General features: G+C 48.6%; 7 protein-coding genes across 7 annotated transcripts; 4 read left to right on the plus strand and 3 right to left on the minus strand.

The window, feature by feature from the left end:
- Positions 1 to 85: 85 nt before the first annotated feature.
- B0T23DRAFT_443383 (uncharacterized protein) lies at positions 86 to 2,456 on the minus strand (the record flags this gene model as incomplete). The annotated part of the gene is made up of 8 exons (XM_062840856.1): positions 86 to 663; positions 733 to 799; positions 1,014 to 1,639; positions 1,684 to 1,728; positions 1,778 to 1,853; positions 1,933 to 2,144; positions 2,217 to 2,326; positions 2,410 to 2,456. 8 exons carry the CDS (start codon positions 2,454 to 2,456, stop codon positions 482 to 484), a joined length of 1,365 nt encoding a protein of 454 aa, XP_062691621.1. The 3' UTR covers positions 86 to 481.
- A 462-nt stretch (positions 2,457 to 2,918) lies between these two features.
- On the plus strand, positions 2,919 to 5,113 carry B0T23DRAFT_405277 (cytochrome P450; the record flags this gene model as incomplete). The annotated part of the gene is made up of 8 exons (XM_062838974.1): positions 2,919 to 3,029; positions 3,093 to 3,230; positions 3,341 to 3,475; positions 3,516 to 3,580; positions 3,827 to 4,096; positions 4,219 to 4,426; positions 4,664 to 4,763; positions 5,022 to 5,113. 8 exons carry the CDS (start codon positions 2,919 to 2,921, stop codon positions 5,111 to 5,113), a joined length of 1,119 nt encoding a protein of 372 aa, XP_062691622.1.
- Positions 5,114 to 5,435: 322 nt separating this feature from the next.
- On the minus strand, positions 5,436 to 6,062 carry B0T23DRAFT_161891 (uncharacterized protein). Its single transcript, XM_062832741.1, has one exon. The coding sequence runs from the start codon at positions 5,853 to 5,855 to the stop codon at positions 5,520 to 5,522; it is 336 nt and encodes a 111-aa protein (XP_062691623.1). The 5' UTR covers positions 5,856 to 6,062; the 3' UTR covers positions 5,436 to 5,519.
- A 1,890-nt stretch (positions 6,063 to 7,952) lies between these two features.
- Positions 7,953 to 10,230, plus strand: B0T23DRAFT_162054 (kinase-like domain-containing protein). Its single transcript, XM_062832744.1, has 3 exons — positions 7,953 to 8,965; positions 9,052 to 10,015; positions 10,070 to 10,230. Exons 1-3 carry the CDS (start codon positions 8,120 to 8,122, stop codon positions 10,081 to 10,083), a joined length of 1,824 nt encoding a protein of 607 aa, XP_062691624.1. The 5' UTR covers positions 7,953 to 8,119; the 3' UTR covers positions 10,084 to 10,230.
- Positions 10,231 to 10,292: 62 nt separating this feature from the next.
- On the minus strand, positions 10,293 to 11,086 carry B0T23DRAFT_162035 (uncharacterized protein). The gene is made up of 3 exons (XM_062832743.1): positions 10,803 to 11,086; positions 10,679 to 10,726; positions 10,293 to 10,597 (listed from the first exon to the last, which is right to left on the minus strand). The coding sequence occupies exons 1-3, from the start codon at positions 10,953 to 10,955 to the stop codon at positions 10,553 to 10,555; spliced, it is 246 nt and encodes an 81-aa protein (XP_062691625.1). The 5' UTR covers positions 10,956 to 11,086; the 3' UTR covers positions 10,293 to 10,552.
- A 336-nt stretch (positions 11,087 to 11,422) lies between these two features.
- B0T23DRAFT_405281 (uncharacterized protein) lies at positions 11,423 to 11,835 on the plus strand (the record flags this gene model as incomplete). Its single annotated transcript, XM_062838975.1, has 2 exons — positions 11,423 to 11,566; positions 11,632 to 11,835. The coding sequence occupies 2 exons, from the start codon at positions 11,423 to 11,425 to the stop codon at positions 11,833 to 11,835; spliced, it is 348 nt and encodes a 115-aa protein (XP_062691626.1).
- B0T23DRAFT_381794 (uncharacterized protein) lies at positions 11,534 to 14,272 on the plus strand. The gene is made up of 8 exons (XM_062837285.1): positions 11,534 to 11,758; positions 11,836 to 11,991; positions 12,071 to 12,136; positions 12,222 to 12,277; positions 12,392 to 12,633; positions 12,711 to 13,453; positions 13,531 to 13,704; positions 13,796 to 14,272. Exons 2-8 carry the CDS (start codon positions 11,881 to 11,883, stop codon positions 14,093 to 14,095), a joined length of 1,692 nt encoding a protein of 563 aa, XP_062691627.1. The 5' UTR covers positions 11,534 to 11,758; positions 11,836 to 11,880; the 3' UTR covers positions 14,096 to 14,272.
- Positions 14,273 to 15,348: the final 1,076 nt, after the last annotated feature.

Here is a 15,348-nt window from a genome sequence, read left to right on the forward strand (position 1 = left end):
ATGCACTTTGGGGGCCGCCTGGCCATGTCACGCAACATTGTTGCTCCCGCGTCACCCACCCAACTGTTCCAACCAAAACATCGCTGCAAAGACTACGACCTTGAAAGAGAACACAACAATCCAGCCTCCTCATCCACCAAGGTCAGCAAAACCGCAAAGAACTTAACCCTTTTCGTGCTTGAGACGTTGCCACGGCACCGGCAATGATGATGCTACACTTTTCTTTACTCTCTCCCAGCCTTGTCTGATCATATCAGGACTGTACAATGAACGCATGCTGATGGTTCATTCTCCTACGAGTAGTGTGTTTTCATCAGATAGAGACACCCGGCACAGAGTTCAGATGCCTACCAGATGCCGCCGTATCCCGTTTGCAATATAGCCGTATCAGGGCTCTGCAAACATCAATTGAACAACACTGCGCCCGCCACGCGTATGCCGAGGGCGCAATTCCGATTTCAACGACGGGCAGGATGTTTGCTCACACCCTAAATATATCCGATCTTCGGTCTCGGTGATACTTCGACTCCGTCTTCTCAATGGCATACTCGCTGATTCCGCTGTCTTTCTTGCCCGAGGGACTTGAATGGACCTCGTCAAGCTCTGGTTCCGTCCTTCGCTTGATATCGCCAAAGATCTCGCTCATGTCTTCAAGCGATTTTCCTAGCAAGGAACCAGGGGACCATGATCAGCCGTGTCTACCAACATTGAGAACGAAGGTATTCTTCTTACCTCTTGTTTCTGGATACACAGGTGCAAACACAACCGCACACAGCGCGTTGGTCAGGACAAAGAAAATCTGGTGCCGTCAGCCAACTCGCCCAGTCGTTTGCCCTGCCCAATTCTGGTTCGTACGTAATATTTCCAGCCTACTGCCGCCAACGCAATGGGCGAACATTGGGTAATAACCAAGCTGATGGAATAATGCAGGACTTGGATAACGGCATTTGCCTTGCCTCTCAACTCGGTGGTGAAGACCTCGGGCCTAAGGGTACTTCAAATCAGCCATGCACGATCATCATGGGACAGGACTTTATGTACGGAATTATCCAAGTCATCGGGCCCAGAAGAGCCGAGTAGTTGGCCGATACAACAAAGACACAGGCAACGAGCCCGCGTTGAGCTGCCTCATCTGTTGGAAACCCCGGCCGAGCCGGAAAGACGGCAGCAATGATCGTGATGATCAGGTAACAGAGTGACAACAGCGAAGCGCTGAAAACCAGAATCTTCTTTCGACCAATACGGTCCACAAAGAGCAGAGACACCAGGCACGCCACCGGAGCCACCGATCCATACAGCCCGCTGATGAGAAGCTGCTGATCCTGGTTATACTGCAGTGTTGCATGGATGGCTGGTTGGAAATATTGGATAAAGCTGATGCCGCTCAACATCGCAGCCGCCCACACAAAGGATCCGACAAAAAGACGTTTCCTGAAGGCCGGCGCCTTGAGGAGCTCTGCCCAGGAAAGACAGCCTCGAGCTTGCAGCTCGATTTCAATATTGGCTTGTAAACGCCTGAACTCCTCTCTGCACCACTCATCGTTGGAGCCGTTGTGCTGATAACTGCGAAAGGCTTTCTCGGCTTCTGCATGACGGCTTTTCAGGCAAAGCCATCTTGGCGACTCACTGATAAAGAGGACTCCAACCCAAGGGCGAGGGCAGGGATGCTCTGGACAGCGAAACCGAGCCTCCACTGGTTGGGGTTATGCCATTTGCCTTCCCCTACTCCTGTCCAAAGCGCGACAAAGAAGCCCCAAGCACACACTACTTAGAGTACGAAGGTCAGTAACTCTCAGCCAGCTTTTGGGGTGCGGGCGACTCAACTCATCTGGGTAACTGCGTTGATTTTTGCTCTCTCATGGGTCTAAAGAAGACTTGGTCAGAAAGAGTCATTCATGCGTCGTCTTGACAACAATAGAGTACCTCACGCACCTTTGCAATCTCCGCTCCAAACACCGGTGCAACCCCGGTGATTGTGCCAACGGCATATCCAACAAGTATGCGACCGATGATGAGCATAGCAACATGTGCCGCACCGGTCATCAGTGCACCCCCGAGGACCCCAAAAGCGCACCCGAACGCAATCGCTTTCCGTCTTCCAAGTCTGTCACTGGTTATACCGACAGAAGCACTTCCCAGCCATGCTATAGTTGGCGTAGAATCAGCTCACCGTAACCCCACCACCGGTTAAGAATTGTGACCCAGTGAGGACTTACCACCTACCTGATAGACTGACACAATAGCTCCTCGGATAGGTGCATCGGGATTCTTGAAGTATTCCAGGAATGAGTTCAGAGCGAGACTTGGAGTGATGATACCCGAGTCACTGTCATCAAGTTCGAGTCAACCCACCTGGCATATTCCGAGCCTTGATTAAGATGCAAGCTACTCACAAGCCGTAGAGAAAACCGCCGAGTCCTAGGAAGATCGAAGTCAAGAATGTTCTTGTGAGCCATATTTCTGTGATCTTGCCTCCCATGGTTCACCTTTGGCAATACTGCTTGGGTCAAATAGTCACTGAAACTGAGAGAAGAGGAACGCGGTTGTCAATCAGAAGATATCTTGAACCGTAAGCCGCAATACTATATCCTCACAGTTGCATTTCGATATTACATGGACACGATCTCTCAGGGACTTGGGGAGGTTAGGTCTGCCGAACTGCCGGTGTCGACTGAGCGGGAGGCATTCAGCCAACAATGAACCCCTCACGCACCTCTCTTCCAACACCCTGAATTCAGCCTAATGAGAGGAGAACCAATCAAGCAAGTAACACAATGGTATATGTTGCCCCGTCTCATCAACCAAGTACGAGATTCCGACGGCGAGTTCCAACACCTCATGGTGGTGGCCAGAATCCATCCTCAACCAAGGCATAGGAAAGATCAACCTCCCACGATGCGTCTCCAAGACACCATACGATGAAACCTCTTATTCAAGTGGAAGAGGGCATGGTAAAGATAACTGGCACTGTTATTCTTGGTTTGGTCCTTGCCATAGCCTTGTTATTATTTGGGCTCTTCTTCCCAGCGGTAGGATCAAGCCCTTCACTCGACCTAGTACACTACTTTCTAACACTCATCTAAGTATCTCAGTTACGGCAGCGATGGAGACTCCATGCACACCGCTCGAAACTCCCCTCAGGACCCAAGATAAATCAAATCGGTATTCGCAAGCCCTGGCTCAGCTTCCAAGAACTGAGCAATGAGGACGGCGATGTTGTCTACCTCCAGGTGGATCGACCCCGACCATCATCTTGGTTTTCGCCCAAGCAGCCTGGGACCTGCTGAAGAAGCACAGTGCCATCCACTAATTCCATCCACGCTTCATTATGGGAGGAGAGCTTCTTTCTCGTGGCACGCGAGGTCTGGTGGCTCTCTACTCGTCTTTCTGGAGGCATCGGCGTAAAGCCTTACACTACGGCTTCATGCAGCGCCAGAGCGAATCCTTTCGGCCGATCCAGAACCTTGAGTCCAAGGTCCTGTGCATGAATGCATAAATCGTTCATAGACCCCAAGGACGATCGAACGCATCTTGAGCATTATGCTACTTCAATGATCGTGACGGCAACGTATGGACGAAGGTTGAGGATGTTCAGACTGATGCAGTGGTGCGAACCAATCCTGAGTCCATGGGCCGTCTCAAATCTGTCAAGTATATCTCATTCTTGCCATTCCTTCACTATTCTCTTCTCTTTTCTATGTGTCTATCATTCCTCCTTTATTTGTATATTTACATCAGTTCATTTTCTTTTCTATCCCCGTTTGTGTTCTCTTGGTTGCACAACCAACAATACGTCCATGCCTCTTGTTATCCATCAATGGCACAGCATCCTAGGCAAGTTTGCCGTCGAGCAATATTCGGCTCTCGAATACGTGCCTAGTATCCTTGCGCTCTGGAAGGCCGAAGTGTTGACACAACAGCAAAAGGATGCCGACATATATCTCAAACTATTGAGTGAAATCAAAGACAAGATAAAACGAGGTGTAGCAGCAGACTGTTCCACTACATACTTGATCAACGAGCAGAAGAACCTTGACATGAATGACCTTGGGCTGGCATACGCCGCCGGTCCCCCTTTCGGTGCTGGAGTTGAGAGGTGAGTGCACGCTTCCAGCCCACCGCATGGGTGTCTATTCTTGCTGATATCTTACTTACGTACTGTACAGTCCGCCGCTTCTCTAGCCAGCTATCTCCTCGCCTGCGCCAAGTTCGGCTAAGACTTCATTCCCAACCACAGGCTGAGCTGGATAAAGTTAACGGCAGTGATCGGCTACCGACTTTTGAGGATATGGCGTCGTTCCCGTATGTTGCTGCCATCATCCCGGAAAGGCTGCGATGGAGACCCATTGCTGTGTCTGGCGGTACACCTCATGCTAGTATTGCGGATGATACATATAGGGAAATTTTTATACCAAAGGGGAGCACGGTTATTGCACCTCTTTTGGAGTGGTGAGTGCCCAAGTTCTTCTTCAGTTTTCGCTTTCGTCGCTGGCCTGACTCTCGCTCGTTTTCTCTCTCCTCAATAATGTGCTCGTGGAATTTACTTCTGTTGACGAGGGAGTGTGGGTGGTCCATACTTGTTGGGAGGGTTTGCAATGTCCATCATCACACTTTACTTCATGACCGTATTTGCTAACATGTTGTTTCGGTTCTTTTGAACCAGAATGACTTCCATGACCCTCACGGGCTCTCGCCTGAACGTTCTCTCGAGCACCGCAAATATCCGGGTCTGACTGGCCACAGCGCCTTCGGATGGGGTCGTCGTACCTGTCCCGGCATGCATTGAGGACATCCTTCAATTCTTATTTCCAGCATCGCGCGAACACTGTGGGAGGTTGATGTTTATCCAGCGAAGAATAACGTGGTACAGATATTGAAGTTGATATGTGGGTGGATTTGTTTCTGAGTCCCGTCCCTGTCTAGTTACAATGTGTGTGGTACTGACATCCTGTTTCACTCGCAGTTTTGCCTTTGCCGATGGTCTCAACTCAAGCCCCTTGCCGTTTGAGTGCTTTTTACAGCTCGCTCACCTAAGCACCAGAACCTCACTGAGTGGGAGTTTGAAGATTCATTGCAGCACTTGAAAATATATGCGGCCGAACATAATGAGTGAAGGGTGGAGGACATCCTAAGCTACATATATGTGCTTCTGGCGTCGATTTTTATTTCGCTTGTACCGCTGCCATACCGCTAACAGAATGAGAGGCCTTCATACCAAAAGCCATAACTGGTTTTCTAGTCCACCTCACTATCAATCAGTGACAACTTCCTTACGGCAAGTCATCATCACCATTTTTCTCCGATATATCAGACCTGTCTTCATAACCTCAGTATCTAGATATGTGAACTAAAGCGAGATATATGCAGCTTTGGTTTAGGATACCCATACAAGAGGACAACTCCGGTGATATTTTGTGATGACCGTAACTCCAGGAATATGCTTTAAACGAAAAAAAAAAGTGCTCCAGAGTTTGAAGCAAGAAACGAAGCGATGCAATGCGAGAGGGCCTAGTGTTGCTTCAAGCTCTGACAGCCGGAACTGTTGTCATCACTAGATGGTGTTGAGTATATCTTGCTTCCCATGGAGTGGCAGTGTGACCGAGTATCGGTCTCGTTTCAGCTAACATAACCATTAGACATATAAGCAACAACAAGCGTGTATTCAACAATTTTACGCTTACCTGGATCGTGTACTGCGATGTTTGGAGTCGCCTCTGAAGCTCCTGTTTTAGCTCGTCCGCAGTTACAGCACTAGCTGGTATCTCAAGAATGGTTCCCCCTCCTTCTGCAGCGGCGTGATACTTTGCTTGTCCCATAACGGCGGAGAGCTTCCCAGCTGTGCGATATAAGGCCATGATTACGGACACGGGGATTTAGTCGTTTGTCTCTTGTGAATCCTCGCAAGGTCTTGAGTGTTGTCTGTGCTCGTATTATGGCAGGTTCTGATAGGGGTAGGCTGATAGGAATGACAACAACAATTGCTTATGGTCGAAAAAAGTATTGAATGGCTTAATGCCCTTTTTCATCATCAAGAATGTTGTTCCTTACTGACTTAATACCACTACTAGTTTCCTTGATCACGTTAATCGGCCTCTGGTTTTCATCGCACTGTCCGAAGAATTTCGCCCCCTGATCAGCCTCAGCCAGCTTATGTTTCAGCTCCCGCTCATATTCGTCGCTTTTGCGGTAAAGCAATTGGGAGGTAAACATGCAGGTGGTCTTACGCCCTAAGTTAGGGAAGCAGGTAGGACAGTGGATGTGTGAATTCTGCAGGGTACATACCTCTACCACCGCCCTGTGGCAGTGCGCGCATGGACAGCTCTGTTGGGAAACTCAAAGTGAGCCATGGATTGGTGTGACATGGGCGAGCGCGGGCTGCAACAGTGCCGTGAAGCCTCGTAGATTACGCCGGCTGAGGCCGGTTGTCTGAATTCTCTTGAGTGGCACTCAACTTCTTGAATCAGAAGCCATGCTGTGCACCTGAAACAAGGAACAGGATTGGGAGGCACTTTCTTTCATCGAATCTGTAGGCGGTGGCAGAGCCTTACGAGAGATTGATAGGTGGTACAAACTGAGCTAGTTGTGGGCTTGTGGCAGTGTAGGTAGTACATCTAGCTGCGTGGAGTGTCGCCGCTAACACATTATCGATCTCATGCCATTTTCATGTATGAGGTGGCGCAGCATGGGTACTTCCCACTTCAACCCGAGTTAATACCTTAGTAGGTATGACCTTCCTCTGTGCGCAGAAAAGTCTTGAGCTATTGGAAAAAATGAAAAGACTTTTGCCTCGAAAGGGCGACCAGAGGCAGTTTTGGAAGTTTGAACATTTTCTCTTCCAGATGTGCTAACCTTGATGTTTGATTCCGTAGAGGACGACTATACTCATTCTAATCTTGACCTCTTTTTTTTCTTCCTTTTTTTCGTGTTTGTTCGTACCTCGTAAGGATTTTGTCCTCAAAGCGCACTGTGGGTTGTGGAGCGGCTCATTCATCCCCATGATTGAGGTTGGTATACATGACGAATGCGAAGAGAGGAGCGAAAATGAAGTGAAGGGTAATCACTGACCAAAGGAACTCTTTATAGGCGCCAGGTCGAGGGCATTCACTACTGTTAGAGTTTCAATGCTGTCATTGCACCTGTCCAATCTACTTCCACCATCGGACGGAATCCGGATGGTGTGAGTGGACTTGCAATGAAACTTCACGCGGGATGGGTGCTACACAACAACTCGCATGAGGCAGAGAAACAGTATAGCTTTTCGGAGCAAAGTAGAGCTGGCGAGAGGCCCCCATTCCTTACCATAGGAGGGCCATTAGAAGACTCCGCGCGCCATAATGTTACTTTGGAGACCGGCGAAGGGCGGTTTATACTCAAAAGTCGTTTCGCGCGTTGCTAACATTCCCCATTCCGTTCCCGTTTTCGGTGTGAAATAGGAAGACGCGGCATAAAATCCTTCAGGTGGAGGCCTAGGTAACCGTCCCTCAAGTGCGCACCAAAGGCGCAGCCAAGGGGATGTATCAATGACCTCTGGTAGCAGACAAAACCCATTGTCAATCACGGCCCAGGTCTCAAGGCATCCATTTCTTCATATTCAGCCGCATCTACACACATAAGGCTCTGAATGCCTTACGATATCGATGCGAAGAAATATGGACTCCTCGTATCACACCCACCACCTTCAGTTCTCAGATGGGTTGCGGGCCATTGCAAATCCTGCTGCTAACTAACTGTACTTATTTACCCTGCCCAACCCACCATACGTCCGTCTATTGTGCAATGGAGTGAAACAGAACGATGGGGATCGATATTCAAGCACTTGACGAGTCACCGCGTTGGTTGAATCCGGGTACCTTATGTATTCACTATCTGCTTTTGTTACAGTCCCACTCATTCTTCACTTTGTCCTCCCCCACTTGATACCTCTTTCGTCGTCGTGCCCATTTTCGGGGCTAACGACGCCTTTCGCCTACCTATCCTTCTGTTCTGTCCACGAACTGCTTTCAGTTTGACTCAGTGTCTGCTGAAGATTTCCAAGCCCACCACCAACATCTTTCCTGCACAACATAAGGTCTGTCACTTTGACACAGCGCATACTTCTTGCCACCATACAACCCCTACGATGGCTCCAAGAGTCAAAGAAATCGGACTTGCCGATCCGCGTGTCGACAAATGCTCCGATCGTGGCAACCAGTACTACGACGATGATCATCCTATTGAAAGACCGAACACCGACATTGTACCCCAAGATAGTGGTCCAGATATATTTGACATTATTCGTGAAGCGCTTGAAGCCCAGGAAGTCGACAAAGGAAAAGGCTACTTTATTCCGCGAAGCTCGCTCCAAGAGATATTCACTCCCGGACGTCTCCTCGCAACCATACAACAACTGTGGAAGGATGTCCCAGAAGAAGATCACCAGCGACTTTGTATCCGTGTTCTCCACGAAGTTCGTTGCTGGAAGGTCTTTGTCTTGTTTATTTATACACAACAACATGAGTTACTTCCTGCACTTTGGAAGAATGAAAGTGGCACGGATAGCCTGAGGCTGTCAGATCAATGCCTACCCTTGATCTCGATCACCCCTGACGGCAAGATTGCATGTCAGAACAAGACTCATTCTCATCAGCTTCCCGGTTGTGAGACCAAAAAGATACCAGGGAAAGATTCCAGGCACATGGTACAGGCCAGTTACGTATTCAATGCCGTTTACTTTAAACTTCCGACAAAAGGCAAAAAGGTTCATGTCCACTACAGCCTCGGTCCAAAAGACGTCCTGCCATACACAATCGACTCCTTTCCATTCAACAAGAGCTTAGGTAACGAGGGGGCTGGCTCAGCTGGGCGAACAAGCAACAGTGGCAATCCTAGATCTGACATGGACCAGGATGGCAATCTTCACGGCGGGTTTGGCGAAGTGACGAGAATTACCATTGATCGAAGTCACTTTAATTTTGGTCATCATGGAGTAAGTTGCATTGAGCACTTCCATTTTCCACCTCTTCGTTGGTGTCGGCATTCCCTCTTTTGGGCAGGTGCTAACCCGTCTTCCAGTCTCATGACGGCAATAACAAGGAGGAAGTGACCTTCGCCCTCAAGCGGCTACACGCGTCCGATAAAGAGGCTTTCGACAAGGAATTGGCATCCCTAATCACCGTCAAGACCCAGAAAAGCACGCACCTCATCAAGCTGCTCACCACATTTTCCGTCATTGAAGAAGATGGCGGAAGTGAAGTGTTCTACCTGCTCTTCCCCTGGGCAGAGGGGAACCTGTGGAAATACTGGAAATTTCACCAGCCCAGAAACCAACAGGAACGCCTAACCTCCGCTTTGTGGATGGCTCAACAATGCCACCAACTCGCTCGTGCTCTGCTGTGCGTCCACAATGAGAGAGAACAAACGCTGAAATTGTACGAGTTTCCGGCAGGAAAAGACGAGCTATACGGACGTCACGGCGATATCAAAGCTGAAAATGTTCTTTACTTCGAAGGTGACGGCATGCTTGTACTTTCTGACTTTGGGCTTGGTCGCCTTCACACCAAATATTCTCGATCCAATGCTGACCCCAAAGCTCTCGAGAAATCAGCAACCTATCGAGCACCCGAGTTTGACCTCGCTAGAGGTCGCATATCTCGAGCATCCGATGTCTTTTCGTTAGGGTGCATGTTCCTCGAGTTCGTTACATGGCAAATTATGGGATATGACGCTGTATACGACGACTTTCCCAATCACCGCATGGAAGAGGACATCACACATGGATTCGAGTCGGATATTTTTTTCAAGATTGAGGGCGAAACCGCTATCATCAAGCCCAAGGTGCACGAGTGGATGGTGCGGCTCAAGCAACACGAGAACGCATCCGAGTACACTAAGCAGTTTCTCGATGTCATTGAGGAGATGCTCAGCCCATATCCGAAGGATCGAATCAATGTTGTGAAGCTTGTTAGAAAGCTTTATCTTCTCAGAACAACGTGTGAGAACGATACAAGCTACTATGGCGGTGAGTCCCAGTCAAGAAGTTATGTTTTCCAATGATTGAACTACCATGGGTGCCCTACTAACACTCGTACAGCTCTACATTCGTGAGGTCTCAACCGCAAAGCCACGGCTGGAACGTTTGGAAAGGCATTGTATTTTGCTCATCCTATCTATGGCTATCAGAATCCCGGGCAATGAGTGCCTGGTTAGCCTGCAAGGCGTTCTGGAGCTCAATCACGCCGCACCGGAATCGCAGCAGCTGGGTGAGCACATCCAAGTAAAGCAGTTGGTTGGGTGATTTTTTAGAGCGCCTAGTGGCAACCGCCTATTTTTCCCTTGCTTTCATTATACGTTTCCTACCACTGATCTTTACATCATGCTGGATCGTGGGAGGTAACTTGTATGGTCATCCTTTCCCTGGCAAAACGCCTTGTATTTGTGTTGGTTTTTGTTTTTGTTTCAAATCCGTTTGCGTTCCATGCTCTTTCTTTCTTTCTTTTTCTTTTCTTTTTTTTTCTTCTTTCCCCTTGCATCTCGTTCCTAGATTGCCTGTTGAACCTCGACACCCCCGAAATTGCTAGTAGTGCGAATAGACTGAGTTTTCAAGCTCATCCATTTCAATCTGTACGCGCAAGCCATTTTGAATTAGCATAACATTCCAACGATTTCGTTCTGTCCAGTAAGCTCGCAGTTTTGCACCAACATTGCTCATTTCTTTGGGAATAGTCACAATCCACCGATCCGCCCTGACCTGTTCCGGTTCACACGTCAGTAAAGGTTAAAACAGAATCTAGACCGATCGGTTACGCAGTAAGGTCGGCACGTACTTTGATCCTATAGTTCCCCTCCCCATACATCGCAGTCAAAGCCTGCTTGAGCTTGAGAGGATCCCGATACTTCTTTCGCAGGACATGGTCATACCACTGGATTGGCGCAGGCGGAGCCTGATTTAGGCTGACCGCTGTAGATGAGGGAAGCATGGTGCACGAACGTTGTGGCTGGTGAGGTGTTCGGTGGTGGTGATAGAGATCAACCTATCTTGATGTAGGCCTAACTGCCGACACGTTCTATTCTTCTAATCAGACTGGATTGAGACCTGTGTCGTCAGAAGTCAGATGTAAAGGTTATTCGAGGAAATCAACCAGCAGGGATTGTAACATGATCCCGATGTCAAAGGTCCGAAATAGGGCAAAGGCAGAAAACTAAACGGCAAGCTTAGGTACGGCCGAGAAAGAAAACACTTCAGGTCACACAACATATTTTGTTACGAGCGGACGGTTCTTTGCAGGTTTTGTTCATCAGGAAATACAACCAGTCCCAGTTGGAGAAAAGTTTGGGGTCATAAGAGAAGCAAAGTAAGGCGGTGGTAGTGCAAGAATGCTACCACCCCGAATACCTCTTACCACCAACAGGCACTAGCAGAATTCCTCGTGACGTACACAACGTGATGCTTCGCCACAATTTCCGGTCAATAAGGAATCAATTGGTTGGCTGGAGACTTTCCATGTCAGCTTGCATAGGACACGTGCGGAGATCGTGGCGAGGCAGAGACGGCAGAGGGAAATTCTCTCCAATCCCTCTCACTCACCGAGTACACATGTTACATTGACAGACCGAATTTACCATCTCACGACCTCAAGTGTGCCTGAAAGTCAGCCTCATCTAACGTCAAGTAATAATGTACAGCACCTCTCGCAGGATTGCGAGACGCCCAGCGCTTTTGGCGGAGGTTCTAGCTTAACCTGGTTCAATCATCACCCGGAGACGTCGCGACCCTTGTCAGGTTCGTCCTTCGTCACAAGATCCTCAGGCAAACACCAGCGCCATCTCAGGTCTCTCGCTCAACATCGCCGCTCATAGTTCGGTTGTGTGATTATTGGAAGAAGATAGTTGTCTGTGACGAAGATGGATTACGACCGTACTTCGCTTGAGTGGTCCGAACGCGACTTTTCCAACTTCACTTGCCAATTTCCAGACGAAAAGACAACGATAGTGACGAAACTCGCGAATGAAGAAGCAAGTACTTTTAGGACCGCTTATTTCGAGATGGGCAGTCGAAGGACTATTGCTGATCAGTTCCGATGATTTATAACAGGGACCTCCAACACTCGAAGTCAAGACACTGAGCACTAATGAAGAATGGGAGACCTGGCTCAAGAACGTAAATGACCTCTGTACAGATTGAAAATCGAAAGTGATGAGATTTGCATTACATGATGGATGAGCTAACATCTCATTCTGGTCAGGCTGTCCTGGACTTTCTTCCCTCGTCCGGCCACCCGCGTTCTGGCATATGTGCTGTGTAAGGAAATAAGCACTTTTCTTTGACTCCACCTTTCATTTTTCTGTGTAAGCCCTTCTTGAAGATATCAAGGGTTCATAATGAGCGTCCCTTGTTGACGGTATAATGCAACAGAATCTTCGGTAGCGTCGAGCCTATCTTTGACGATGATGAAGATGGGGCAAACACACAGTCACCGGTATCCTATCTCCCATTTAGCAGCGATGACATCCTCTCACAACTCGTGCACGAGTTTCATCTCCACCCAAGGATCACTCGGACGATTAGTAGATTGAGCTGCTACTTCTCTGCTCAGCGTCATTACTCTGACGATGACGATCTTCCAAAGGGGGGCAAGGAGAGAAGACCGATGATAAGTACGGTGCAATTAGTCCTTGCATACTAGAGGTAGGAACCAAAGATAACTGGACTAACCTTTCCTCGCTTCAAACAGCATGCACAGCGCGAACTTCGTCGACATTACCGAACGACATGGCTTTGTCGACGACGTACTTTACCGAAATAGACCTCAATCTTGCAGTGTTCTACGGATGCAATGAAAGACAAAAAGAAGACATATCAAGAAGAATCAGGTCGTGTGACCTCAAGCACAACCACCCATTACTCCTACCCGGCTTGTTCTTTGAACTCGAACGTATCCGTCTAGTCGATCAGGTAGAGAATCTTCTGGACAACTTTGAACTTCGGAACAACTATGAGTACAACCAGTTAGAGAAGGTCGGCGGCGCAAGAGGCCTGGATCTAGACATGGACAAAAAACGAATGACAGACGTGCTGAAGTCGACGTACAGATCCAGGGAGTTGGTAAGCTTGATAATGGCCGTAAAGAGACAACTGAAGAAGTTTGAGACGGCGATGGACATGGTGGAAACCAGCGTCAAGTCATCACCTTCATCTGCCTTCTCTTCGGGCTGTCTGACACGCACCCCTTCAGCAACCTTGTCATCGGCACCTGGCTCACGAACAATGTCCCGCTCCACAACGCTAGAGGTGAACAGCGAGGAAAACTACACGCAGCAGGGGCTGCCTCGTCTTTCTGGCGTATCGGGCTACTTACGGCTTCAAAGAGCTGGAAGGATGATTCGGGAAAGGCTGCAGGATATCATGTTCGAATTTGATGATAAGATCAACGATTGCCATCTCGTGAAAGACAACATGTCACTGACAATGCAAACGGTACGAATGCCAGATGAAGGACACTCAAGTGTCTACACACCAAAGAAGCTGACAGATGAAATTACACATTTTTCTAGGTCTGGAGCTTCTTCTCACTTCAAGACAATCAGACCAATCTGAAGCTGTCGAGACTCAACACGAAGCTAGCACACGCAAACACCGGTCTCTCAGAGGAGATGAAGAAAGACAGCTCGCAGATGCGATCGATTGCTTTGCTGACAATGGTCTTCCTGCCCATGTCAACTGTTGCGGTATGTCACGACTCGCGCTTTTCCCTGCAGGATAGTCAAGGAAATTGTAAAGGAAGACACATTGCTCAAACAACTTATACTCACTCTCCAGACCATCTTCTCAACCAATTTCTTCTCGTGGGATGCCGCGGAAGGCCAAAGCGTCGTGTCCAAGTACTTCTGGGTATTTATCGTCGTTGCCATTGCTCTCACATGCATCGTCGTCGGGGCATGGTACACGGCCACCTGTGCGAAGGGTCGCAAGGGCCATCGTCATTGCTGTATACGCTTGCCATTTGGTGCCTTGTTCGGCAGAAAAGCTGGATCGACTGACGACGACCTCCAACCCCACAGAAAATCGGGCAGAAGGGTCTTCGAGGACGAAGAGAGGGGGGTTTCACTTGATCTCTAGAGGTAGGGGAGGAAAGAATGGACTCCCTGCCATAGCGTACTCGATGCTAAGGAAAGTACGATGCGATGCGATGCAAATGTTAACGAAAACTGAAGGGGCAGCTGCATGTGAGTATCCCTACATAAGTCAAGGGGCCCCTTTCTCTCCGGGAAGGCATGATGATGATGATGATGATGATCGCGGGCAGGCAAGCAAGGGCGGGAGATTTTTACACCATCTACTAAGTATCTACTTCTGTTTCAACGTGCAAAAACCCATGGGTAATTCGGACCTTGAAGTCACACCTGGTTTGAGTGAGAATGATGAGTGTATCCCAGAATTGATCCAGATCGGTAACTGCGTGCGCTCAGGTCCAAGTCCGACGCCCCCATGCGTTCCTCTTTCCCCTTTCCTCCAGTCTCCATGTCTATCCTGGAGGATGCAACCAAGAAACCCGGTAAAAGAAGAGGAGAGAGAATATCATCTCCGGCAAAATCACCCTTCACGCATCTGATGCATTCGATAAGGACGGTAGTGGTGGGGTGGTGGGTTGGGCTGGTGGCCTAACTTCGAGACTACCTCGTAGGTACCTAGTCACATCTTCAATCTAAAAATTGGATCCTGCAATCTCGACATCGACATTGACAGCCCTGGGTCATCATTAGGTCAGCGAGCCCGAGAGTTTCAGTAGATTGTGGTAACAATCACATTACAGGGACTTATGAGCAGACATGACCTTTTTTTACGAGTTTGGCAGACATCGTGGAGTAACCGTCGGCACCTGTTATGTATAGCAATATATAGGCCGCGGCCACTATTTATCCGGTTGGAGGCTCAAATTCACCCACTTCAGACCTCCCCCGTTCGGTCTGTCTGTATGTTTCACAACCACAAGATAAGATAAACCAACACAAAACATGATCAAAAAACAAATAAAAAAATTATATCCTGGTCAGTCTCATGGGTTTACTTGTCAAGGATGTCTGTTCCGTTGCTGTCAACTGTTTTGGCTTGGCCGTCTCTTTCCATTATAACGCACGGCGGCCGACATGACCATAGAGGCAAACCAAACCACCCCTATCACTCAAATAAGGCAGATAACAAAAAAAAAGACCTACCTTATGCAACTTATCTAGTCGCCCGGAGGAACGGCAACTGTCGATGAATCCGGCAGTGTCTAATAACTTCCGGAACATATGTAGACCAATCACTTATATTATACCCCAATGTGAACAAGACCTTCGGCCTTATTTCCGTAGCATCGGCAGTTAGTA

This window comes from Neurospora hispaniola, assembly GCF_033458365.1.
Source record: "Neurospora hispaniola strain FGSC 10403 chromosome Unknown B0T23scaffold_5, whole genome shotgun sequence".
Classification (NCBI taxonomy): Eukaryota; Fungi; Ascomycota; class Sordariomycetes; order Sordariales; family Sordariaceae; genus Neurospora; species Neurospora hispaniola.

Excerpts from the sequence above, each read along its gene's own strand:
- B0T23DRAFT_161891 (XM_062832741.1), bottom strand. The coding sequence starts at position 5,855 with ATGGCCTTATATCGCACAGCTGGGAAGCTCTCCGCCGTTATGGGACAA.
- B0T23DRAFT_162054 (XM_062832744.1), top strand. The coding sequence starts at position 8,120 with ATGGCTCCAAGAGTCAAAGAAATCGGACTTGCCGATCCGCGTGTCGAC. Across the intron at positions 8,966-9,051 it reads TTAATTTTGGTCATCATGGA|TCTCATGACGGCAATAACAA; the intron begins GTAAGTTGCATT and ends CCCGTCTTCCAG.
- B0T23DRAFT_162035 (XM_062832743.1), bottom strand. The coding sequence starts at position 10,955 with ATGCTTCCCTCATCTACAGCGGTCAGCCTAAATCAGGCTCCGCCTGCG. Across the intron at positions 10,727-10,802 it reads AGGGGAACTATAGGATCAAA|GTCAGGGCGGATCGGTGGAT; the intron begins GTACGTGCCGAC and ends GAACCGGAACAG. Across the intron at positions 10,598-10,678 it reads TTCCCAAAGAAATGAGCAAT|ATTGAAATGGATGAGCTTGA; the intron begins GTTGGTGCAAAA and ends TTGCGCGTACAG.
- B0T23DRAFT_381794 (XM_062837285.1), top strand. The coding sequence starts at position 11,881 with ATGGATTACGACCGTACTTCGCTTGAGTGGTCCGAACGCGACTTTTCC. Across the intron at positions 12,137-12,221 it reads GGGAGACCTGGCTCAAGAAC|GCTGTCCTGGACTTTCTTCC; the intron begins GTAAATGACCTC and ends CATTCTGGTCAG. Across the intron at positions 12,634-12,710 it reads GGAGAGAAGACCGATGATAA|CATGCACAGCGCGAACTTCG; the intron begins GTACGGTGCAAT and ends CGCTTCAAACAG.